The following is a 24,519-nucleotide window of genomic DNA, read 5'->3' as shown; positions in this document are numbered from 1 at the left end:
CCCGGTCCCGTGTTTTGAAGAGAGCCACAACCATTCCTGGGTGGGAATCCTCCAAAATCTGATCTGAGAGAGAAGTGATGATTATTTCTGGGCTGTTGTCATTCTCGTCTAAAACTTCTATAATGACTTTACACTGTGTAGAGAGGGATCCTCGGTCCTTTGCTTCCACATCTATGGTATATCTTTCTACATCTTCATAATCCAAGGCTTGATGAGTTATAATGTTTCCTGTAGCAGAATCCAGAGAGAACTCGTACTTGGAAGTATCACCCACACCAAGGAACGAGTATGTTATCTCTGCGTTGACGCCTTCGTCTAGGTCAGTAGCGCTGACCTTCAGCACGAAGGTGCCTGGGGGCACGTCTTCCGGAAGACGGACCTTGTACACATCTTGGGTGAACACGGGCGGGTTATCGTTGGCATCCACCACCAGGATGCGGATTTGAGTGGTGCCGCTTCGCGGCGGATCCCCACCGTCCACAGCTGTTAGCACCAAGTGGTGAGCGCTCTGTGTTTCTCTGTCCAGGGTCGTCTTCAGTACCAATTCTGGATATTTGCTACCATCAGGATTGTCTTTCACTACTAACGAGAAATACTCGTTAGGACTTAGTTGGTATTTGCTCAGTGAATTCAGACTAATATCGGGATCTTTTGCAGACTCAAGAATGGTTCGCGTTCCCGGGCTAACAGATTCAATAATTTCTAAATGTGTTTCATTTTTATGGAACTGAGGAGCATGGTCGTTAATATCTTCAATAACCACCACGATATCAAAAATATTTAAAGGATTTTCCACCACGGCCTCCAGCTGCAATTCACATCTTCTTCTCTCTTTGCATATCTGCTCACGGTCTATTCGGTCCTTCACAAGCAAGTCCCCGCTCTCCGCGTCTACGCTGAAAAGCAGCTTCTCCGCGCTAAGTCGCAGCTTGCGAGCAGACACGTCCCGAACACCGAGCCCTAGGTCCTTGGCGAGGGTCCCTACCACCGAGCCCTTGGCCAGCTCCTCGGGAATGGAGTAGCGGATCTGCTCGCAGAGCGCGGGGTATAACAAAGGCAGCAGGAAGGGCAACAGTACCTGGCGCCGGCTGGCCGGGCGTCTCTGCGTGCAGCTCCCTCCCATTGCGCGCTCTAGGTCTCGCTGGAGCCCGGTCTTTCTGGTTGGAGAAAGTGCACACTAGCGCACCGATAGAGCTCACCGCCAAGGACAGGCGGAGCGCTCCGCCAGTTCTGGATCTGGGAAGGCGTCTGTGCTGAGCAGAGCCTGCGCGGCCAGGAGCCTGGGTGTGTGAGCGGGCTTCCTTCTCTCTGTGTGGGTGGCTGCGCAGGAAATCTCAGCCAGAGGCTCAGGAATCCTGGGCTTCAGCGCTTGTCCTGCACTGGCCGACAGCGGCGCCCAGAGGCTCCGTGTGGAACCACAGCTTAGGTTTTCCTCTAGGTCAGGAAATCTTTTCCTTTAAACGCAAGGTGATAGCAGCTAAAATATCTGAATCTTATTCCTCTGTGATTCCGTGTTCATCATGAATATTTTCACATGATCAAAACTATCACATATTTTTATATGTTAAGATTTAGATTTTGAATAGGTAGAAATATTTCAAAATCAAAAAGACAAAAAGAATGTAGAGGGCAAAGTGGGTCACCTATTCCATCGCCTGCTACTATCCAGCTCTGCCATCCAGAGGCAACCACTGTTATTCCTTTTACGAGTAATTATCCACAAAGGAAAGTACTAAAGATAAGCAAAACACTTTTTTTGGTCTTCAACCCAGACTTATATTTGACGAGAAAGTATTCATCCATCCCCCCATACTTAGGAACTAGAATACAACCATTGTCCTATTCATTACAATCATCCAAAGTGTCCTGTATACTTTTACATAACTATATTTTAAAATATTTGCTTACAATAGCTACCATGCCAAAAGAGGAGGTTTTTAATCTATATTTTTCAAAATAATGGAACTACTTGAAAGAGATGCATAATTTTGACTCTCATGGACAGATATTTAAAATGACAGTTGTAAACTACGACCTAGAGATGATAACTATGTTCTCTTTCTATAGATGTTTGCTTGAACAAATGTTGAAGGACATGAAAAAAGAGTCATGGTCTTATAAATATTTTGAAATATATGAGGACACTGTTTGACTTTATGCTACCATATTAGCTTAGAAGATCAGTAATAAGTTAAAAGAGCTCAAACCAAACACATCGCCATTTCACTAACTAAATGGTTCACGAGTACCTCAACTGATGTCTCTAGAATTCTGTGTATATCTCATGGGCAGTCAGATCCCATGCAGACATGACATTTCTTTCTTGGCTTTAACTTTACTTTGACGCTAAATTTCAGAGTTTCAAGTGGATCTTCTTTTCTCTCTATAAGGAGTCTCTGAAATGCCTTTGACACATATCCTTAAACATGTACAAGTCTATCACTTCACAACTGCATACATTTTTTCAGCCTTAGAGGTTGGAGAATTTAACAAAAAGTACAGGGATAGAAGAAACCCAAATTTGCTTAATGTAACCTTCTACAAGCTCTCTAGAATCCCTATTGATCAAGTAAAGTAAAATTAAAATGGTAGCTCTTCCACAAAACGGTCTGAAAATAGAATCACAGGCAAAATGGGTGCTGTAGTGTTAGCACGTATGATTTTGGAAAATTTCAAGCACACGTTATCAATTGCTAATAGAATATTAACGAAAATGGATAGTATTTCCAGTGAGGCTAATGCACTTGTTTCTGACATTTACATATTTTTACCAGACCTGTCTTCAAAGCAAGAGACAGGGTTGTCTAAGGGGCTAGGATTTCAGCATGTAGCCAACAGGAGAGCACACAATTGACAAGACACTTCTGTATAGAAATCTTCTCTTAGGAATTGTCAGTATTCTACTCAACAAAACTACAAAATACAAGACTCTGTGAGTTACTCAAAACAGCCTATGACAATAGACCTTCACCGGATTAGGTGACTATTAACCAGAAAGTAAAACCACATCAGCCTTAATAATCATCAAGTTCTACTATTCAATGTTTTAGCAAGAAGCAAATGTCATTGAAATGGAGAGAAACGTGAAAAAATTAAGTTTCCACCATCATGCTGCAAACCTAAAAGTAAAACCAATCATAATTTTTAAAGGAGCAAAAAGGAGTAAAAACAGAACTCACTGGCACCAAAGGGGTATCTTCTATAGGAAACTTCGAATCATCTGACAAAGACAGAGGATCCTTTTTCCCGCAGCTCTCCTGGCTGATGAGCGTGTCCGCATAGTTGGGCTGCGGGAAGATCACGTGGCTCCCCCGCGAGTCCGCGGTGAGCGACACCTCGTGCGAATAGGTCTGCAGGAAAGCCCGCACCCCGTCCACGCCCACGAAGTGGGACGCGGGCACGCCACCCAGTCCGCCTCCTGACGCCTGCAGCACACGCGACAGCTGCCAGCGCCTCAGCCTGAGCGCCAGCAGCACGATGACAAAGGCCAGGAAGACACAGGAGACCGCCGCCACCGCTACCACCAAGTACAGTGTCAGGCCTGAGTTATCGGGGCTGGCAGGAGATTCGAGGCTATCCAGGTCAGCCAGGACGTCGGGGATGCTGTCTGCCACAGCCACGGTGAGCGTGACAGTGGCCGAGAGAGGGGCTGGCCGTGGTCCTGGACCGCCACCACCAGGCTCTGCTTGAGGGCGTCTCTGTCCAGCAGGGCCCGCGCTGTGCGCACCTCGCCCGTGTGCAGCCCCACCGCGAAGAGCCCGGGCTCGCTGGCCTTGAGCAGGCGGTAGGACAGCCAGGCGTTCTGGCCCGAGTCTCTGTCCACCGCCACCACCTTGGTCACCAGGTAGCCGGGCTCTGCGGAGCGGGGTGCCAGCTCCACGCCTGTGGAACCATCCATGGGGAGGGTGGGGTACAGGATTTCAGGTGCATTGTCATTCTGGTCCAGCACGAATATGCTCAGAGACACATTGCTGCTGAGCGGTGGGTTCCCACTATCAGTGGCTGTCACCTGCAACTGCAAGTCCGAAACTGCTCATAGTCGAAAGATCGCAGTGCATACAGGACGCCTGTGTCAGAGTTGATGGAGATGTAGGAGGACAGAGGTGCCCCCTGGATGGTGTCTTCAACCAGGGAATAAATAACCCGAGCATTTTCTTCACTGTCTGGGTCCAGTGCAGTCACCGAGAAGATGGAGGCGCCTCTGGGGTTGTTCTCTGGGATGTAGGTAAAGTAGGAGATGTGAGAGAAGGTGGGTGGATTGTCATTGATATCGGCCACTTGCAGGGTGAAGTGAGTTTCTGTTGATAGGGGTGGACTTCCTCCGTCTGTGGCTGTTACTGTGATGTTGTAAGAAGATACCTGTTCCCTGTCAAGGGCTTTGTGTGTCACCAATCGGTAATAACTGTCGATGGATTTTTCTAACTTAAATGGTAGATCACCTGATATGGAACAGGTGACCTGTCCATTTTGCCCGGAGTCCAGATCATGCACGTTTAAAAGGGCTATAACACTCCCCAGAGGTGAGTCTTCCACCAAGGGACTAAACAGAGATGTGATGGTCACCTCCGGACTGTTGTCATTTACATCTTCTACTGTAATCAACACTTTCGCTGTTGCAAGATAGGCTCCTCCATCTTCTGCTTGTATTTCGATTTCATAGAAACTTGTTTCTTCATAATCCAGATTTTCTGATAGTTTTATCTCCCCAGTATTTTTGTTTAGCTGGAATTTCAACAATTGTGTGTCAGGTAGTTTTCGGAATGAATACGTCACTTCTCCATTGGCACCTTCATCCCTGTCAGTGGCAGTGACTGTCAACAACTGTGCACCCACAGGCAAGTTCTCCAGAACATTCACCCGGTATTCGGACAAACTGAAGACCGGCGCATTGTCGTTTGCATCGAAGACAGTCACACTGATGAGGACTGTGCCAGATCGGAGAGGGTCACCCCCGTCCAGGGCGGTGAGGACCAGATGGTGCACTGCCTCTTCCTCGCGATCCAAGGCGCGCTCCAGCACCAGCTCCGGGTACTTAACGCCACTGGCACGGCTCTGAACTGCCAGGGAGAAGTGTTTATTGGAGCTGAGCTGGTAGCTCTGTAGGGAGTTCACGCCCACATCCGGATCAGCAGCTTCCGGGAGAGGGAAACGCATTCCTGGAGCGACGTTTTCATTAATTTTTACATCTAGATTTTCTGCTTGGAATTTTGGTGCATTATCGTTGATATCAATTACTTCTATTTCTACTCCGAAGAGTTTCACCCTATCTTCCACAAGAATGTTAAAACTCACCAGACACCGCCTGCTCTGGGCGCAGAGCTCCTCCCGGTCTATGCGGCCCGCGGTGACCAGGCTGCCGCTTCGCGGGTTCAGCGCAAAGGGCTGCGTCCTACCTCTGGAGAGGATGCGGACTCCGCGCTCCCCCAGCTCGCGGGGCTCCAGCCCCAGGTCTTTGGAGATGTTACCCACAAAAGAGCCTTTGTCTAACTCCTCGGGAATGGAGTAGCGGATCTGCCGAGCTTCGGCCTCCCATCGCAAAAGGAGGAAAAGGCAGAGCAGGATCTGCGCGCTGCGGTCGGAGCGAGTCCTTTGAGCGGCCATTGTCTGGTGACGGAATTCTCGCCAGATCCTTCCTGGGCGCGCTGTATTGTTTCGGCCCGATCCTTTTTCTTTCGCTGGCTGCCTGCGCACCCTTAATTCCGGGGTGAGTTTCGCTGCAGCCCTGGAGCGGGTTTGCAGGGACTGTGGAGCTTTGTGTAGTTGGAACCCTGAGAATCCGGATTGAGCGCTAGCTGCAGATCTCTCCTAGCAGGTGAACAGCGGCGCTCAGAGTCCTTAGACGTTACTGCACCCACTATGTATGCAAGAGGAAAACACTACTCTATTTTTGTTCTGTATTTTATTTTGTTTTATATCTTTGGTTTCTCAACTCATATCCGTAAATCAACGACTATTTGTAGGTTTCTTACTCGGTGGAATAAAGTGGAATGAAAGTTCTACAAGGTATTATATGATCATAGTTGATTATATATATTTGTAATACTCATTTTCCCAACAGAAATATATCCGCTTTAAAAGGTAAGTAAAGCTTATTTTTTTCTTTCCTATGAGATTCTAGCTATATTAAGAAAAGTCTTACAATATTATTTTAAATTATGATTTAAATGATCCGTGTTTAGTAGACAGTCATACAGAGACTATATGAGATATATCCTTTATAATTCACTTAGAATCTTCAAAATTTTACATTTGCTCTATTGAATAATTAAACTTGTTTGACATTGTGATTGTGTGAAAGGGTTTCAATTTGTTTCTAAAATAGCTTTACTAAGTCTCAATGACTCTTTTAAAAACATTTTAATATAGGCCTATTTTATTAGAAGCTAATGTGATCTATTTAAATGAGTGGAGCTGGTAATCACCAACTAAAAGGACCGTGTTCGTACTACAGTGGGAAGAGAAGTACATACAAGGGCTACAATTTTAAACAAAGTAAAAATAGTGATGTAGGTTTTAAACAAATAAGTGTTTATGTCAAATATCCTGTTTTCACCAGGGTGTGATATCAGTGTACCTGATCCCTCCTTTGCATTTCGTAAGGAAGCCAAAGTGGCCCACACGCCTTCGGTTGTATATTCCCATCAACGCACCAGTAGTTTTCTCCCTCAAAGGTGAGAAGTTTAGAGGTTCACTTCTTTCATATAGAGAGAACAGGTTGTTCAGAAATATTTATGCCACTATATCCCCAAGTATAGACCTCTTCAAAGATTTTATCTTTAGTCTTTAAAGATTTTATATCAGACAGTCGGGGACAGACATTGGACATAAAATACACTAGCATTTCACTTGCTGTCTTGGAACTTCCTTATCTTGTGATGTAGAGAAGAAGAAAAAAGATTGGGAACGAGTACACTTTTGAGCACCAAGAAAAGTAGAAATAAGAGGAAAACCAGAAGGACCAAAAATTGAAGAGAAAAAGTCCTCTAGGGTAGTTAGTAGCAAGTTTTGAGGACCATAGGAAACTTGCAATGGAATCAAATTTTTGACCTCTCTCCCAAGAGAAATGCATACATCTGTAAATTTGCATGCAATTTCAGGAATTCATGGATCTGCTTCCCATCCCCTCTCAAATGCATACAGTTTTAAAAATTGCTAAGATACCCAAAAGGACATACAAGATTATTTGCAAAACATGTTTTTTGAAATGAGCACCTGCTTTGATATCTGATGAGTACCTGAATATTATTAAACTTGGAAAATACAAATAGGGTATGGAAAATTCAACCTAAGTCTTAGCATATTTGAATAGGTTGTTATTTATTATTTGGTAAGCCAGGACTATGACCTCTATTTTGTTACCCTAGGTTTGACATGATAACTCCAATTTAGTGATATTCTATCTGAGCAACTTATGAACCAAGTAATCTTGAAGATGTATTCAGCAAAAATTGACACTGAGAAGACAAGATTGTGATTAGCTGTAGATTTTCTAAATATAAAGTCAAGGAGTATGCATGTACAGTCAAGTAATACGCATGAAATATGAAACACTAATAGAATATTACAGAAAACACAAAAACGAAACTCACCGGTGTCAGGGTCTCAGGATGTGAAGTCAAATCATTCCCACTCTGAAGTGGAAATAAGGCCCCAGGTGACTCAGCACAAAGTATGTCTTGTCCTGAACTCAACGGCTCACTACATGTCAGAAAATTAAACTCTGTCTTTCCAGTGTGGGCAACGCACAGGTTGTAGGAATAGGGCAACGTTCCTTCACTGTAGTTGGGGGGACCCACGGGCCCGGCCTTGACACAGAGGCCAGGCTGAAAGCAGCCCCAGGCCGCGGGCCTGGAGGAGCGTCGCACGTGTAGGGCCACCGCCAGGATCACCGCCACCAGGAAGAGCACCGAGATCAGCGCCAAGGCCACCACCAGGTACAACTGCAGCTCAGCCTGGGCGTCCGAAGGGGCAGGAGCGTCCCCCAGGTCCGGCAGCGCCTCCTGCAGGCTGTCCGCGAACACCAGGAGCAGCGTGGCGGTGGCCGACAGGGGCGGCTGGCCCCCGTCGCGCACCGCGACCAGCAGGCGCTGGCGGGCCGCGTCCCGCTCGCCCAAGGCCCGCGCCGTGCGCACCTCGCCCGTGCGCAGCCCCAGGCTGAAGAGGCCCGGCTCGCTGGCCTGCAGCACGTGGTACGACAGCCACGCGTTGTGCCCCGCGTCCGCGTCCACCGCCACCACCTTGGTCACCAGGTAGCCGGGCTGCGCGGCGCGCGGCACCGTGTCGAAGAGCGCCGAGCCGTCGGGCCCCAGCGCCGGGTACAGCACCCTGGGCGCGTTGTCGTTGCGGTCGCCCACCAGCACGCGCAGGCTCACGTTGGCGCGGAGCGCGGGCGAGCCGTGGTCGCGGGCCTGCAGCGTCAGCTCCAAGGCGCGCAGCTGCTCGTGGTCGAAGGCGCGCTGCGCGAACACCACGCCGCTCTGCGCGCTCACGGACACGTAGGACGCCAGCGCGCGCGGCTCCAGGTCGCCGGCCACGAGGGAGTAGGAGACGTGGCCGTTGGGCCCCAGGTCGGGATCGCGAGCGCTCACTTGCGCGATGGAGGCGCCGGGCGGGTTGTTCTCCGCCACGTGGACCTCGTAGGAGGCCTGCTGGAAAACCGGAGCGTTGTCGTTGACGTCTGCGATGTGCAGGGTGATGGTAGTGCTGGTGGAGAGGGGCGGCTTGCCCCTGTCGGTGGCTGTGATGGTGACATTGTATTCCGGAGTCTGCTCTCGGTCTAGGGCCCCATCTGTCACTAGCCTGTAGTAATTATTAGAAGAAGAATAAATCTTGAAAGGAACATCTCTTCCTATATGACAGGTGACTTCTCCATTTCCTCCGAGTCCTGGTCCGTGTTTTGAAGAGGGCAACAACCATTCCTGGGGGGAATCCTCCAAAATCTGATCAGAGAGAGAAGTGATGATTATTTCTGGAATGTTGTCGTTTTCATCTAGGATATCTATGATTACTTTACATTGGGTAGAGAGGCCACCGCCGTCTTTTGCTTCCACTTCCATGGTGTATCTTTCTATATCCTCAAAATCCAGTGACTGGTTATTCTTAATCAGGCCTGTTTTCTCATCCAGTGAGAACATGTTCCTTGTACTCTGAGCAGTGCTCCTGAAGTAGTACTGTATTTCAGCATTGACTCCCTCGTCCTGGTCAGTGGCTGTCACCAGCAACACCGAGGACCCAGGTGGTAGATTTTCACTAACGCTGATTCTGTATTCGTCTTTGCTGAACATGGGGGGGTTATCATTCGTGTCCTTCACAAAGACTTCTATTTGAGTGGTGGCACTTCGTGGTGGGTCCCCTCCGTCGAAGGCAGTCAATATCAAGCGATGGGACGGCTGCTCTTCCCGATCTAGGGGTTTCTCCAAAGACAACTCTGGGTATTTGCCACCATCAGAATTAACTCTAACCATTAATGAGAAATACGGGTTAGGATTTATCTGATAATCTTTAACTGAGTTCGTGTTTATATCGGGTCAGTGGCAGGGTCAAGGACATTCGTGCACCTGCGGATACAGATTCAAAATTTCTAGACGTATTTCCTTTTGATCGAATGAGGGGCATGGTCGTTAATATCTCAACATCCACCATGATATCAAAAATATTTAAAGGATTTTCCACCACGGCCTCCAGCTGCAATTCACATCTTCTTCTCTCTTTGCATATCTGCTCACGGTCTATTCGGTCCTTCACAAGCAAGTCCCCGCTCTCCGCGTCTACGCTGAAGAGCAGCTTCTCTGCACTAACTCGCAGCTTGCGAGCTGACACGTCCCGAACACCGAGCCCTAGGTCCTTGGCGAGGGTCCCTACCACCGAGCCCTTGGCCAGCTCCTCGGGAATGGAGTAGCGGATCTGCTCGCAGAGCGCGGGGTATAACAAAGGCAGCAGGAAGGGCAACAGTACCTGGCGCCGGCTGGCCGGGCGTCTCTGCGTGCAGCTCCCTCCCATTGCGCGTCTAGGTCTCGCTGGAGCCCGGTCTTTCTGGAGAGGCAAAGAAACTGCAATCCACGGCGTCACGGAAGGGGCATTTGGCCCAGGACAGGCGGATTGGGAAGGCGTCTGTGCTGAGCAGAGCCTGCGCGGCCAGGAGCCTGGGTGTGTGAGCGGGCTTCCTTCTCTCTGTGTGGGTGGCTGCGCAGGAAATCTCGAGCCAGAGGCTCAGGAATCCTGGGCTTCAGCGCTTGTCCTGCACTGGCCGACAGCGGCGCCCAGAGGCCGTGTGTGGAACCGCAGCCTGACAGTTTTGCCTTGAATCCCATTTCTATCACCAGAATGTGCATATACACAGTTCTGCAATATCCCTAAATTTTAGGTTTACCAAGTATACGGAGGATGTCTGTCTATGTACTTAGTTTTTCAAGAAATTTGTTATGGGAAATTTCAGGCTTGTACAAAAGTAGGGAGCACTATTATTGAACCTTCATATACCCGTCACGCAACTGCAACAGTGATCAACACAAGATCACATTTGTTTACTATATGTTCATTCCGTCATTATTTTGAAGAAAATCCAGCTATTTTAATGAACTCTCTTTAAAGACACTAAGATGAGGAAGAATTTTATTCTTAAGTCTATTTTATCTGTTCCCAATGCAAAAGTGCCGCCTCATTTAAGAAAACCAGAATTCAGCATTTCCCACACTCTGCCCAGTCATCCATCCCATAAGCCTTGTATTCTGTTTCTAAAGGCAAGTGATGTTTTCATAGCTGAGAATAGTAGTTACCTACCATGATATAGAAGCCTTCATCCATATCTCTGTTATTACATTTTCCCAAATGAACATATATTTTTGTGTTTATGACTCTTAGGTACTAAAGACTACTCCCCAGGACAGAAACTTTAAATGACAGTTTGGCTACTGCATGGTTAAAAATATGGCCCTGAAAAGTAAATATGGCTTTACTTTTTTCCTACTAGCTTGGGAATAAAGAGTATTTGAAATAATGATACTTGGTATATCCTAATGGATTTCCAGACATGTTAGCCCTTGTGTTCAGCATGTTTAGAATAGAATTCTGTTTTTTGATTTTCCTTTGGTTCTTTTTTTCCCCCATACCTATGGAAGGTGGAGTTTCTGGGCTAGGAATGAAACCTGCACCACGGCAGTAACCTGAGCTGCTGCAGTGACAACCCTGGATCCTTAACCCATTGTGCAACAAGAAAACACCTTGAATAGAATTTTGATTCAGTTTCAAAGCTTATGTTCAAAGTCTCCTACAATGCCATTTATTACTTGAAATGACATTATGTTTAAAATCACCTTATACATTATTATTTTCCTATGTCTGAAAGCCAGTAGAATATTCTTAGAACCTCCTAGCATAGTTCTTGAGAATACTTTCCTAAATCATCTCCCAGATCCAGATTTAGTTCTAGCCTGGGAAGATGAAGGACTAGGCATAAGTAACAGACAGTGAAGAATAATTTTTATCTCCCGCGTTTTGTCTTCTCGCAGGGTCTAGTCTAAGAACCCCTCTTCAGCAAACATAAACTATAGCAAAGGAGCGTTTCAAACTACTAAACTATGACATCACCGTAATACAAAATCAAAACCATTGAGATTAGAAAAATGATTTTTAAAACGTTCACCATTAAAGAGTTCCTGTGGTGGCACAGTGGGTTAAGAATCTGACTGCAGCAGCTCTGAGGAGGCAGTTCAATCCCAACCCCAGCAGTGGGTTAAAGGATCTGGTATTGCCTCAGGTCTACATCACAGCCGTCGCTGGGTTCAATCCCTGCCTGGGGACTTGAATGCGGTGAAGCAAGAACCATGATAACCAGTCAAACCACTCATCCAAAGGGCCATGCACAACGACAGATAATGAGAGCATTCCCAAAAGGAAGGCTTCTGTTGATGCTCTTCATTATGAGAAAGCAAAAATTATATCAACGATGTAACAATTAAATGTTTCCTATTGATGTTAGAGCAAAAATCAGGCCCAGCAAAATGTAAATGCAGGCTGAGAATATATTAATATAAACTTATCCTACTGTAAGTGCCAACATTTAAAGAGGAAGAGGAAACAAATTTTAATAGAAGGTAAAGGAAAAATTGAACTCACTGGAACCAAAGGGGTATCTTCTATAGGAAACTTCGAATCATCTGCAATGCACAAAGGCTCGCTTTTCCCACAGCTCTCCTGGCTGATGAGCGTGTCCGCATAGTTGGGCTGCGGGAAGATCACGTGGCTCCCCCTCGAGTCCGCGGTGAGCGACACCTCGTGCGAATAGGTCTGCAGGAAAGCCCGCACCCCGTCCACGCCCACGAAGTGGGACGCGGGCACGCCACCCAGTCCGCCTCCTGACGCCTGCAGCACACGCGACAGCTGCCAGCGCCTCAGCCTGAGCGCCAGCAGCATGATGACAAAGGCCAGGAAGACACAGGAGACCGGCGCCACCGCCACCACCAAGTACAGTGTGAGGCCTGAGTCATCGGGGCTGGCAGGAGATTCAAGGCTATCCAGGTCAGCCAGGACTTCGGGGATGCTGTCTGCCACTGCCACGGTGAGCGTGACGGTGGCCGAGAGGGGGGCTGGCCGTGGTCCTGGACCGCCACCACCAGGCTCTGCTTGAGGGCGTCTCTGTCCAGCAGGGCCCGCGCTGTGCGCACCTCGCCCGTGTGCAGCCCCACCGCGAAGAGCCCGGGCTCGCTGGCCTTGAGCAGGCGGTAGGACAGCCAGGCGTTCTGGCCTGAGTCTCTGTCCACCGCCACCACCTTGGTCACCAGGTAGCCGGGCTCTGCAGAGCGGGGTGCCAGCTCTACACCGGTAGAACCGTCGGTGGGGAGGGCAGGGTATAAGATTTCAGGTGCGTTGTCATTCTGGTCCAGCACGAAGAGGCTCAGAGACACATTGCTGCTGAGGGGTGGGTCCCCACTGTCACTTGCAATCACTCTCAAATGCAGGTCTCGAAACTGTTCATAGTCGAAGGAGCGCAAAGCATATAGGACCCCAGTGTCAGAGTTGATGGAGACATAGGAGGAGAGGGGCGCGCCTTGGATGGTGTCCTCAGCAACGGAATAAACAACCCGGGCGTTCTCATCGCTATCGGGGTCGTGGGCTGACACAGAAAAGATGGACATGCCCCTAAGGTTATTCTCAGGGAGGTAGACTGAGTAAGAGGTTTGAGGAAAGGAAGGTGGGTTGTCATTGATGTCGACCACGTTTAGGGTGATGTGAATTTCTGTGGACAGGGGCGGTGTTCCTCTGTCTGTCGCCGTCACGGTGATGTTATATTCAAAGTTTTTTTCCCGGTCAAGATTTCCGGTTGTCAATAATCTATAATAATCTTCAGTTGACTTTTCTAACCTAAACGGTAGAGCGTCCTGGATGGAACAGACAACTTGACCGTTCTTCCCAGAGTCTTGGTCATGAGCATTGAAAAGAACAATCACAGTTCCTTGAGGAGCATCTTCCCTCACTGGGCTAAACAGAGAGGTAACAGTCACTTCAGGCCTATTGTCGTTGACATCTTCCACTGAAATGAGGACTTTGGCCCGATCCTTCAATCCCCCACCATCTTCAGCCTGTATCTCCATGTCATAAAATGCACATTCCTCATAATCCAGACTCTTTGCTGCTGATATTTCTCCAGTCTGTTCATTAAGATGGAATAACGGAGACTGTTTTTCACTGATTTTCCAGAATCTATAGGCCACGTCTCCATTGGTGCCCTCATCTGGGTCGCTAGCGCTCACAGTAAGCAGCAGGGTGCCTGGGGGCACGTTCTCGGGGACTTTCACCCGGTAGACTGGCTGAGCAAACACCGGGGCATTGTCGTTGGTATCCAGCACCGTCACTCGGACGTGCACTGTGCTGGAGCGACGCGGGTCGCCGCCGTCCGAGGCCATGAGGACCAGGTGGTGAGCAGCCTCCTCCTCGCGGTCCAGGGCGCGCTGCAGCACCAGCTCTGGCCTTACAGTTCCGTCGTCTCCGGTCTGCACGTCCAGCGAGAAGTGGGGACTGGGGCTGAGCTGGTAGCTCTGCAGGGCGTTCGCGCCCACATCCGGGTCGACAGCCTCTGGGAGCGGATAGCGAGTTCCAGGCGCAGCGATTTCGTTGATTTTTACCTCTAGACTTTCCACCTGGAATTTCGGGTTATTATCATTGACATCAGTCACTTCTATTTCGACTCCGTAAAGCTGCACTCTGTCTTCAACCAGGACTTTAAAGTTCACCAGGCACGGCGCGCTCTGCGCGCAGAGCTCCTCCCGGTCTATGCGGCCCGCGGTGACCAGGCTGCCGCTTCGCGCGTTCAGCGCAAAGAGCTGCGTCCTACCTCTGGAGACGATGCGGACTCCGCGCCCCGCCAGCTCGCGGGGCTCCAGCCCCAGATCCTTGGAGATATTCCCCACGATATAGCCTTTTTCTGTCTCTTCAGGTACCGAGTAGCGGATCTGGCGAGCCCCGCTCTCCCACAGCCTCCCCAGGAAGAGGCACAGCAGGACCAGTCCTCGGTGGGGCAGGCGATTCACTGGAGCGGCCATTGCTGCTTCACCAAAGATTGGATTCAGAAGAATTGCTGTGAACGCTGACTCCATACGCTCTTTTCTCCTCTGCAAATTCTGGTGGTCTTTTTCCTTAGGAGAAACCCGTAGTGCTCCAAGTTCGGAGGCCGAGTTACGCTGCAGCCCCGGAGTGGGTTTGTGGGATCCGAGCGGCTTTGTGTTGCTGAGCCTGGTATCCGGACCGAGGGCTGCCTGCGCTTTGCTTAGAGCAGGTCAACAGCGGCGCCCAGAGTCCGAAGCCGTTACTACACCCACTAAGACGAGCAATGCTTTGCTACAGATGACAGAGAAAACACTGCTCTCTTGCAACTATGATTTTGGATTTTTCTAATTGTGTCACACATTCCTATTTCAAAAGAAATGGCCATTGGTGGGTATTTTAGTTGGAAGTCAAGTGTAATGAAATTTCTATTCGATGTGTTATGAAATCGTCATTTTCCCACTACCAACCTTACTCTCACTCTTAGTAGAATGTTGCATTTGCTAAGTATGTAAATTGTTCTAATTTCCTCTTGCTAATGTTTCAGATATTTTCTATAGGTCATTATCTATTTTCTGAATTAATTACAACATGCAATTATCTTTGAAATACAGTCATATTTTTCTTAATTATATATATGCTTGCATATGTGTATTACATAATTATACTGAATGAATATATGGATAGTTATTCACTTTGAAACTAGTGTTATAAGGTTAATTTGCTTTCATGGTAAGATTTCTGGAGTATGGTTTCCTTAAGATTTTGTTTACAAAAATTTAATTAGGCAATAGTAAGCGATTTTCTCACCTAATATTGCTAACTTTTAAAGTGAGTGGATTTTTAAATTTTACATATTTGTGATTTTAAGCTTTTATGCTCTTTCAACTTTTTAATGTTTAGTTTTCTATGTGAAGGCATAAGTGCATGGATAGGTATGGCATTTGGAAAATTCAAATGAATATACAGGGCAAAGAAAGTTTTCCATTTCACATCTTCCTTTAAGAAATTATGACATTTTAAAGTAAGCTTAAACTTCCATTATATGGGTCATCTAAATGTATGCAATAATTTTGGGGAAAAGTACAAGATATATTTACTAAAAAGTAAAAAGTACATACCACAAGGAGAAATTTCTCTCCGCAGTTTATAAAGAAACTATTTACTGAAGCAATGTTCTAAGAAAAACCAAGCAACAGCCTGATACATATTTAATGTTATCCTTGTATGTGCTTGAAACTAGTAGGTTTTTGCCTTAAAAATGGAAAATTCAGAATTCTCCTTCCCTCCTATAAGTAGGAGGAGGATGAGAAAACCTCTAGTTGCTAATGTTTAAGGCTCTAAGAAGACAAACCCAATGACTTCCCCCTTTTCTTCTTACAAAAAGAGATCAGTAATGACAAGTCATGGAGGCAATAGCATTTCCTTTTCCTTTGTCAGGTGTCACCTTCTCACAATGATTAAAGACGAAAAGAGAATTGTGCATTCAAGAAAACTTGAAGGAACTAAGATGATGACCTGGACTTTCTGATGGGTTCACTGAGACGCTCCTCATACACCCCCCCCACAGACACAGTCTTTTTTCTTAAAATTTAAGAAAATTTTAAGACTAACCCTAACCCTTTGAAGACTTATGAATAGTAGATTTAAGGAACTAGACATGAAGAATAAACATCAGAAAGGAAAACTACCGAAGTCCCCATCATGGCGCAGCAGAGAGGAATCTGATTAGGAACTATGAGGTTTCAGATTCAAAGCCTGGCTTTGCTCAGTGGGCTAAGGATCACGGCATTGCCCTGAGCTGTGGTGTAAGTGGAAGATCTGGCATTGCTGTGGCTGTGGGTAGGCCGCCAGCTGTAGCTCCAATTCCATCCCAGCATTATTATTTACTTATATAATAAACAAAGATGTTAAAGGATGCAACAATCAATTTCATTAGCTCAGAAAAAGAGGTAAGAAATTGGCAAATACGCTGTTAACCAAAGAGCACACTCTCACTACTTAGTAAATGCAAGCTGGGTAAGATAACTCTATTTTATGTCGCAACCTACTCCCATTCACCATTCCCCCTGAAGACTGAAAATACAGCTCTTGGATGAGATATAATACCCCTAAGACAACTCATATACTTAAAAGTGTAATATACTTTCACACAAATAAGGAAAACTGCATAGATGGCGAAAAGGAGTAGACACTTAAATGTAACTCACCGTAGTTAGAGTTTCTGGATGGGACGTCGACTCACTGGAATTACAAAGTGGAAATAAGGCCCCAGGTGACTCAGCACAAAGTATGTCTTGTCCTGAACTCAACGGCTCACTACATGTCAGAAAATTAAACTCTGTCTTTCCAGTGTGGGCAACGCACAGGTTGTAGGAATAAGGCAACGTTCCTTCACTGTAGTTGGGGGGACCCACGGGCCCCGCCTTGACACAGAGGCCAGGCTGAAAGCAGCCCCAGGCCGCGGGCCTGGAGGAGCGTCGCACGTGTAGGGCCACCGCCAGGATCACCGCCACCAGGAAGAGCACCGAGATCAGCGCCAAGGCCACCACCAGGTACAACTGCAGCTCAGCCTGGGCGTCCGAAGGGGCAGGAGCGTCCCCCAGGTCCGGCAGCGCCTCCTGCAGGCTGTCCGCGAACACCAGGAGCAGCGTGGCGGTGGCCGACAGGGGCGGCTGGCCCCCGTCGCGCACCGCGACCAGCAGGCGCTGGCGGGCCGCGTCCCGCTCGCCCAAGGCCCGCGCCGTGCGCACCTCGCCCGTGCGCAGCCCCAGGCTGAAGAGGCCCGGCTCGCTGGCCTGCAGCACGTGGTACGACAGCCACGCGTTGTGCCCCGCGTCCGCGTCCACCGCCACCACCTTGGTCACCAGGTAGCCGGGCTGCGCGGCGCGCGGCACCGTGTCGAAGAGCGCCGAGCCGTCGGGCCCCAGCGCCGGGTACAGCACCCTGGGCGCGTTGTCGTTGCGGTCGCCCACCAGCACGCGCAGGCTCACGTTGGCGCGGAGCGCGGGCGAGCCGTGGTCGCGGGCCTGCAGCGTCAGCTCCAAGGCGCGCAGCTGCTCGTGGTCGAAGGCGCGCTGCGCGAACACCACGCCGCTCTGCGCGCTCACGGACACGTAGGACGCCAGCGCGCGCGGCTCCAGGTCGCCGGCCACGAGGGAGTAGGAGACGTGGCCGTTGGGCCCCAGGTCGGGATCGCGAGCGCTCACTTGCGCGATGGAGGCGCCGGGCGGGTTGTTCTCCGCCACGTGGACCTCGTAGGAGGCCTGCTGGAAAACCGGAGCGTTGTCGTTGACGTCTGCGATGTGCAGAGTGATGGTAGTGCTGGTGGAGAGGGGCGGCTTGCCCCTGTCGGTGGCTGTGATGGTGACATTGTATTCCGGAGTCTGCTCTCGGTCTAGGGCCCCATATGTTACCAACTTATATGAATTTTTGGACGAAGAGATTATCTGAAAAGGGACTTCACCTTCTAATCGACAATTAACCTCCCCATTTTCTCCGGAATCTCGGTCGTGTATTTTGATCAAAGCAATTAGCATTCCAGGCTCTGCATTTTCCAGAATCATTTTGACTAGAGAATGGAATGTAATATCTGGCCTGTTGTCATTTTCGTCCTGAACGCTAATTTCAACTGTACATTGGGCAACCAGTCCTCCGCCATCCCTCCCTTCTACCACCATAGAATATTCCTTGACTGCCTCGAAATCCAGTGTGTTTAGCGTTGTAATTTCCCCGCTTTTTGAATTCAGACTGAAGACTTTCCCGGTCTTGTAGAAGGAATAAGTGATTTCCGAATTAGCGCCCTCATCCTGGTCGGTGGCTGACACCTGCAGCACAGTGGTGCCTGGGGGCACGTTTTCTCCAAGGCTGACTCGGTATACGTCCTGGCTGAATACTGGGGGGTTATCGTTGGCATCAGTGACCTGGATGCGGAGTTCAGTTGTGCCGCTTAGGGGTGGATCGCCACCGTCTGAGGCAGTCAGAACTAAACGATGATAACTCTGTTTTTCCCGGTCTAAGGGTTGCTCCAACACCAGTTCCGGGTATTTACTACCATCTTGTTTCTCTTTATTTATCAATGAGAAACTAGGGCTAAGAGAAAGTTTATAAGCCTGCAAAGAGTTTAAGCCAATATCTGCATCTTCCGCGACTTCTAATATAAAGCGCGCACCTGGCGGTGTAGATTCACTTATTTGCAGCTCAAAGGAACTTTGCGTAAATTTTGGCGTGTGGTCATTAACGTCCTCGATCTCCACATTCACGTGATAAAAGTTCAGTGGATTTTCAGCAACTGCCTCAAACTCCAGAGCACAGGCTGGCTTCTTCCCGCATATCTGCTCCCGGTCCAGCCGGCTGCTCACAAGTAACTCCCCGCTCTCTGCGCTCACTGCGAAGTAAGGCTTCTCCGAACTGACGCGCAGGTTTCGAGTCGCTAACTCGTGGACACTGAGTCTCAGGTCCTGGCGAGGTTCCCCACCACCGAGCCCTGGGCCATCTCCTCGGGAATCCTGTAGCGGATCTGCTCAGACAGCGCCAGGCAGAACAAAGACAGCAGGCAGGCAAAGAGCCCTGGCCGCCTCGGAGCCCAGCCCCGCTTCCCCGCGCCGCTCCCCATCCCTCTTGCTCCCTCGGCTTTGCTCACCGGCTTGGAGTCGCCGGATTACAAACACCGTCTCTGGGTGGTAGCTGTCCGGGCCTCGGAAGAGCTGTATTTCCGGCGTGCGGGTCCGCCCGGGCTGCTGCTTTGCCAGAGGAGTTGGCGGTAGGAAGGCTCCAGCGAGCGAGTCTGAGCTGGGGAGGGTGCGCTGCGGCTGCGCGAGGAGGTGGCCAGCGCCTCGCTCTCCACTTTGGCCAACAGCGGCGCCCAGAGTCCGCACTGGGAAACTGCAGCCCCTGCTGCATCCCTTTAACCAGCTATCATAACTAGAAACTGTGAGCCTAACTGAACAAGCCATGTTTTTATGTTAACAAATTAATACCTTAAATTATCAAAACTCATTTAAGGTATTTTTCTGTTGTCTCCAAATTATAAGAAATATGTTGGGCTTGTTTACAGATTTGCATTATTGATCCATTTATTCTACCATTCTACAAACATACCTGAACGTTTGCGTTGTGCTAAGTACTGTCCTTGTTAGTGGCCGTATAACAATGAATGAGACTTAGGTCTCGCTCTCAAAGAGTTTGTCATCTACTAATTACACGAATCATTTCGTTCATTACCTAGGATATCTGAAACAATTTTAAAACTTTTTTTCATTGATTCCTATGTTCGCCCCCAATATTTCTACACGATCAATGCTGTTCCATATCACATATATTAGAGTACATCGATACTTTTGAAAATTATTTTTTAAAGTTGTGTAATTTTTTACCCAATCCCCAGACATCTTCTCCTTTGGATAATATCGACAATGACTTTACCAAAATAATTTCTTTTTAATCTTCCGACTCAAGAAGTAGTCATTCAAAAAAACCTGTCCCAATGACGTAGCCATAGGAGACTATTTACTATACCCCCTACTTTATAACTCAGAATTAACTGGTTTATGTCATACCCAATACCGTACATAAATTCATTCTTAAAATGTATTAGGGAAATATTTATTCTTCAGTATAAAGTCACAAAGGGTATTCCAAGAGAATTGCCTACGTACATATGTCATACTGGATAACAACTTCGGAATTGGAGAAATTAATTAAGTTCACAGTCAGTTTATTTATATAAATTTACTGAATATAGTGACATCTGTTCTAATTAACTTACTCCATCTGTTAATTTCTTTTTTTTTAATAATTAGTGAATGCTTTGAGCAAGAGTAAGGGTTTTCTTTTCTATTAGGGAAACTTTCCGCATACTTTTTAAATTTACAAAGTGTCAACAAAATAGTTGTTTCTCAAATGACTGTATATCCAAATACTACAGAAAATAGGAAGTAACTCCTAACCATTATATATGCAAAATAGAAGGGAACACAGCGCAATCCCTGGGAAATGTCCATTTAGTTACTAACAAATAGTTCATTGTGTTTTCCACTCTCATCTGATAACAAATCAGTGGTTAAGTTTTATTAAATGCTATAACAAGGGATACGGGAATCATATACTCCAGATGGAATTATTTTTAATTGAATTGATTAGCCTGTTTAGAATTTGTGTACCTGTAACTTCTGTTCTTGAAACCAACACTCGCAAACTCTCACCATGAGAAACACAGCACACTTCACATGGCTGTACAATCATAACAGCTCATTGGAACTGTAATAAAATGTGTTCTATATTTTACAAAAGTCACTTTCAAAAATTTTAAATGAAATTTTATTTCAAATTTGCCTGGGGGGAGCAATGACCATTTTAGGGCTTTAGATTCCATGTCTCCATTGGTATGAGTCTGGGCAACTCCCGCCACACAATCAACATGTAGGGACCTGTCTCATCTACCGCCACCCTTTAAAATATGCTTATGACGTTTTGAAATGTAAGAAGTACTAAAACTCTGAAGGGTTCTGATCCAGACACAGGACTCAGAAAAGAGGTTTCAAGTGAAGAAATTTTCGAAAGCCTAGTTTCAAGTGCATTCCTAAGAATCCTCAAAATTCTGAGATGTATTTTACTTTTAGTAAGCTAATACAAGGGTTTGGAAGTCTCAAGCATTTTTGCAAGTTCTAACATATATATATGTAGTGTATATACACATATATATGTAGTGTATATGTGTATATACACATCTACACATACAAAACAAACTTAGTGTATGTGGTTGGGTAACTATTTCTTAAGCGAATAAGTGATAAGTAATATAGTAAAATATGGAAGGCTTTAAGAGGTTAAGAGTTCATATTTATTTGTTTTTAAATTATTTTCATTGCTACTTCTTTTTTTAACGACAGTCTGTTATTTTATTTTAATTTATTTTATTTTTTGTCTTTTTGCTATTTCTTGGGCCGCTCCCTCAGCATATGGAGGTTCCCAGGCTAGGGGTCGAATCGGAGCTGTAGCCGCCAGCCTACGCCAGAGCCACAGCAACGCAGGATCCGAACCGCGTCTGCAACCTACACCACAGCTCACGGCAATGCCAGATCGTTAACCCACTGAGCAAGGGCAGGGATCGAACCCGAAACCTCATGGTTCCTAGTCAGATTCGTTAACCACTGTGCCACGACGGGAACTCCAAGAGTTCATATTTAAATAATCTTGTCTAATTTGGAAAGCAGATGAAACAAACGATGAACTCAATTTTATAGTATCACTAAAAAAACCCCCAAAACTTTGTGATACACCTTAAAAATTATTTTAAACTTTCCTCACAATACGTGCTTCAAAACACAAATTTATGAAAAATGTAATTCCTCTAAGAAATAAATGTAAACAAAGCACCGAACTCACCTGAACAGAAGCACCTTCATCCTTTATGGATGTTAATATGGAATCGTTTTTCTCACAGCTCTCCTGGCTGATGAGTGTGTCTGCGTAGTTGGGCTGAGGAAAGATCACATGACTCTTCCGAGAGTCCGAGGTAAGGGAGACCTCGTGGGAATAGGTCTGCAGGAAAGCCTGTACTCCCTCTATGCCTACGAAGTTTGAGGCTGGCAGTCCTGCCAACCTGCTGCCTGAAGCCTGGAGCAGACTCGACTTGTGCCATCGCCACAGTCTGAGAGCCAGCAGAACGATGACGAAGGCGAGGAAGATGCAGGAAACAACGGCCACTGCCACCACCAGGTAGAGGGTGAGGTCTGAATCATCAGAGTCGGCAGGGGTCTTGATGCTACCCAGGTCAGTCAGGACATGAGGGATGCTGTCAGCCACAGCCACGGTGAGCGTGACAGTGGCCGAGAGGGGGGGCTGGCCGTGGTCCTGGACCGCCACCACCAGGCTCTGCTTGAGGGCGTCTCTGTCCAGCAGGGCCCGCGCTGTGCGCACCTCGCCCGTGTGCAGCCCCACCGCGAAGAGCCCGGGCTCGCTGGCCTTGAGCAGGCGGTAGGACAGCCAGGCGTTCTGGCCCGAGTCTCTGTCCACCGCCACCACCTTGGTCACCAGGTAGCCGGGCTCTGCGGAGCGGGGTGCCAGCTCCACGCCTGTGGAACCGTCAGTGGGAAGCATGGGGTACAAAATCTCTGGCGCATTGTCATTCTGGTCCAATATGAACAGGCTCAGTGATACATTGCTGCTCAGTGGAGGGTCCCCACTGTCGCTGGCTGTTACCAGCAGCTGCAAGTCTTGAATCTGCTCATAGTCAAAGGAGCGCAGTGCGTACAGGACACCAGTGTCAGAGTTGATGGAGACATAAGAGGAGAGAGGTGCTCCCATGATGCTGTCTTGGGTAAGAGAGTAAGTGACCTGGGCATTGTTGCCACTGTCAGGGTCGTGAGCAGTCACGGAGAAAATGGAGGCACCTCTGGGGTTGTTCTCAGGGATGTAGGTTGAGTAGGCGGTTTGAGGGAAGGAAGGTGGGTTGTCATTCGTGTCTGCCACGTGCAGGGCAATATGGATTTCAGTAGACAGAGATGGGGTTCCTAGATCTGAGGCCATGACTGTGATATTGTACAAAGAGGTTTCTTCTCGGTCCAAATGTTTCCATGTCACCAATCTATAATAATTATTTATTGATTTTTCTAATTGAAAAGGTAAATCATCACGTGTTTGACAGACAACTTGACCGTTCTTCCCAGAGTCTTGGTCATGCACATTCAAGAAGGCAATTACCGTCCCAGGAGGAGTATTTTCCAAGACTGGGCTAAACAGAGAGGTAACAGTCACTTCAGGCCTATTGTCGTTGACATCTTCCACTGAAATGAGGACTTTGGCCCGATCCTTCAGTGCCCCACCATCTTCAGCCTGTATCTCCATGTCATAAAATGCACATTCCTCATAATCCAGACTCTTTGCTGCTGATATTTCTCCAGTCTGTTCATTAAGATGGAATAACGGAGACTGTTTTTCACTGATTTTCCAGAATCTATAGGCCACGTCTCCATTGGTGCCCTCATCTGGGTCGCTAGCGCTCACAGTAAGCAGCAGGGTGCCTGGGGGCACGTTCTCGGGGACTTTCACCCGGTAGACTGGCTGAGCAAACACCGGGGCATTGTCGTTGGTATCCAGCACCGTCACTCGGACGTGCACTGTGCTGGAGCGACGCGGGTCGCCGCCGTCCGAGGCCATGAGGACCAGGTGGTGAGCAGCCTCCTCCTCGCGGTCCAGGGCGCGCTGCAGCACCAGCTCTGGCCTTACAGTTCCGTCGTCTCCGGTCTGCACGTCCAGCGAGAAGTGGGGACTGGGGCTGAGCTGGTAGCTCTGCAGGGCATTCGAGCCCACATCCGGGTCGACAGCCTCTGGGAGCGGATAGCGAGTTCCAGGCGCAGCGATTTCGTTGATTTTTACCTCTAGGCTTTCCACCTGGAATTTCGGGTTATTATCATTGATATCAGTCACTTCTATTTCGACACCGTAAAGTTGCACTCTGTCTTCAACCAGGATGTTAATGTTTACAAGACACCGCGCGCTCTGCGCGCAGAGCTCCTCCCGGTCTATGCGGCCCGCGGTGACCAGGCTGCCGCTTCGCGCGTTCAGCGCAAAGAGCTGCGTCCTACCTCTGGAGACGATGCGGACTCCGTGCTTGGTCAGCTCTTGTGACTCCAGTCCAGGTCCTTAGAGATGTTACCCACGACGGATCCCTTGTCGCTCTCTTCTGGCACGGAGTAGTGGATCTGTCCTCTCCCGATCTCCCCCAGCGCGCCCAGGAGCGCGCACAGCAGTACCAGCTCGCCGCTTCCTAGGTAATTCTTTGGAGCAGCCATTGTTCTTTCGCTAAGGAATCCACTCAGAATCTTCCCTGGGCATATGTGTCTTGTTTACCTTGTTGCTGCAGCTATGGAGATTATCTTATGAAAAGCTGGAGTGTCCCAGATTTAGGGACGGAATTTTGCTGCAGCCTTGCAGTTGGTTTGTGATATCTTCAGGTCTCCGTGAGGCTGGAGCCCTAAG

General features: G+C 48.1%; 5 protein-coding genes across 5 annotated transcripts in view; all 5 read right to left on the bottom strand.

The window, feature by feature from the left end:
- LOC100736974 (protocadherin gamma-B7) overlaps nucleotides 1-3,168 on the bottom strand; it is a 103,696-nt gene extending 100,528 nt beyond the window's left edge. The window contains 1 exon segment of the mRNA XM_021084917.1: nucleotides 1-3,168. Coding sequence (XP_020940576.1) covers nucleotides 1-1,123 — 1,123 coding nt within the window. The 5' untranslated portion in view covers nucleotides 1,124-3,168.
- On the bottom strand, nucleotides 9,463-12,108 carry LOC110259518 (protocadherin gamma-B6-like). Its single transcript, XM_021084929.1, has one exon. The coding sequence runs from the start codon at nucleotides 9,997-9,999 to the stop codon at nucleotides 9,502-9,504; it is 498 nt and encodes a 165-aa protein (XP_020940588.1). The 5' UTR covers nucleotides 10,000-12,108; the 3' UTR covers nucleotides 9,463-9,501.
- LOC110259670 (protocadherin gamma-A9-like) lies at nucleotides 10,007-14,537 on the bottom strand. Its single transcript, XM_021085166.1, has 3 exons — nucleotides 12,590-14,537; nucleotides 12,186-12,548; nucleotides 10,007-10,182 (listed from the first exon to the last, which is right to left on the bottom strand). Exons 1-3 carry the CDS (start codon nucleotides 14,535-14,537, stop codon nucleotides 10,007-10,009), a joined length of 2,487 nt encoding a protein of 828 aa, XP_020940825.1.
- Nucleotides 14,442-21,497, bottom strand: LOC100737660 (protocadherin gamma-B5-like). The gene is given in 3 exon segments (XM_021084918.1): nucleotides 14,442-14,904; nucleotides 16,749-19,000; nucleotides 19,003-21,497. Coding segments are annotated over 3 exon segments (2,475 nt in total). The 5' UTR covers nucleotides 19,154-21,497; the 3' UTR covers nucleotides 14,442-14,832.
- Nucleotides 19,199-24,332, bottom strand: LOC110259669 (protocadherin gamma-A8-like). The gene is made up of 4 exons (XM_021085165.1): nucleotides 24,197-24,332; nucleotides 23,196-24,125; nucleotides 21,981-23,003; nucleotides 19,199-19,383 (listed from the first exon to the last, which is right to left on the bottom strand). The coding sequence occupies exons 1-4, from the start codon at nucleotides 24,330-24,332 to the stop codon at nucleotides 19,199-19,201; spliced, it is 2,274 nt and encodes a 757-aa protein (XP_020940824.1).

Source organism: Sus scrofa, chromosome 2 (assembly GCF_000003025.6).
Source record: "Sus scrofa isolate TJ Tabasco breed Duroc chromosome 2, Sscrofa11.1, whole genome shotgun sequence".
Lineage (NCBI taxonomy): Eukaryota > Metazoa > Chordata > Mammalia > Artiodactyla > Suidae > Sus > Sus scrofa.
This window is presented reverse-complemented; position numbering and strand designations above follow the sequence as displayed.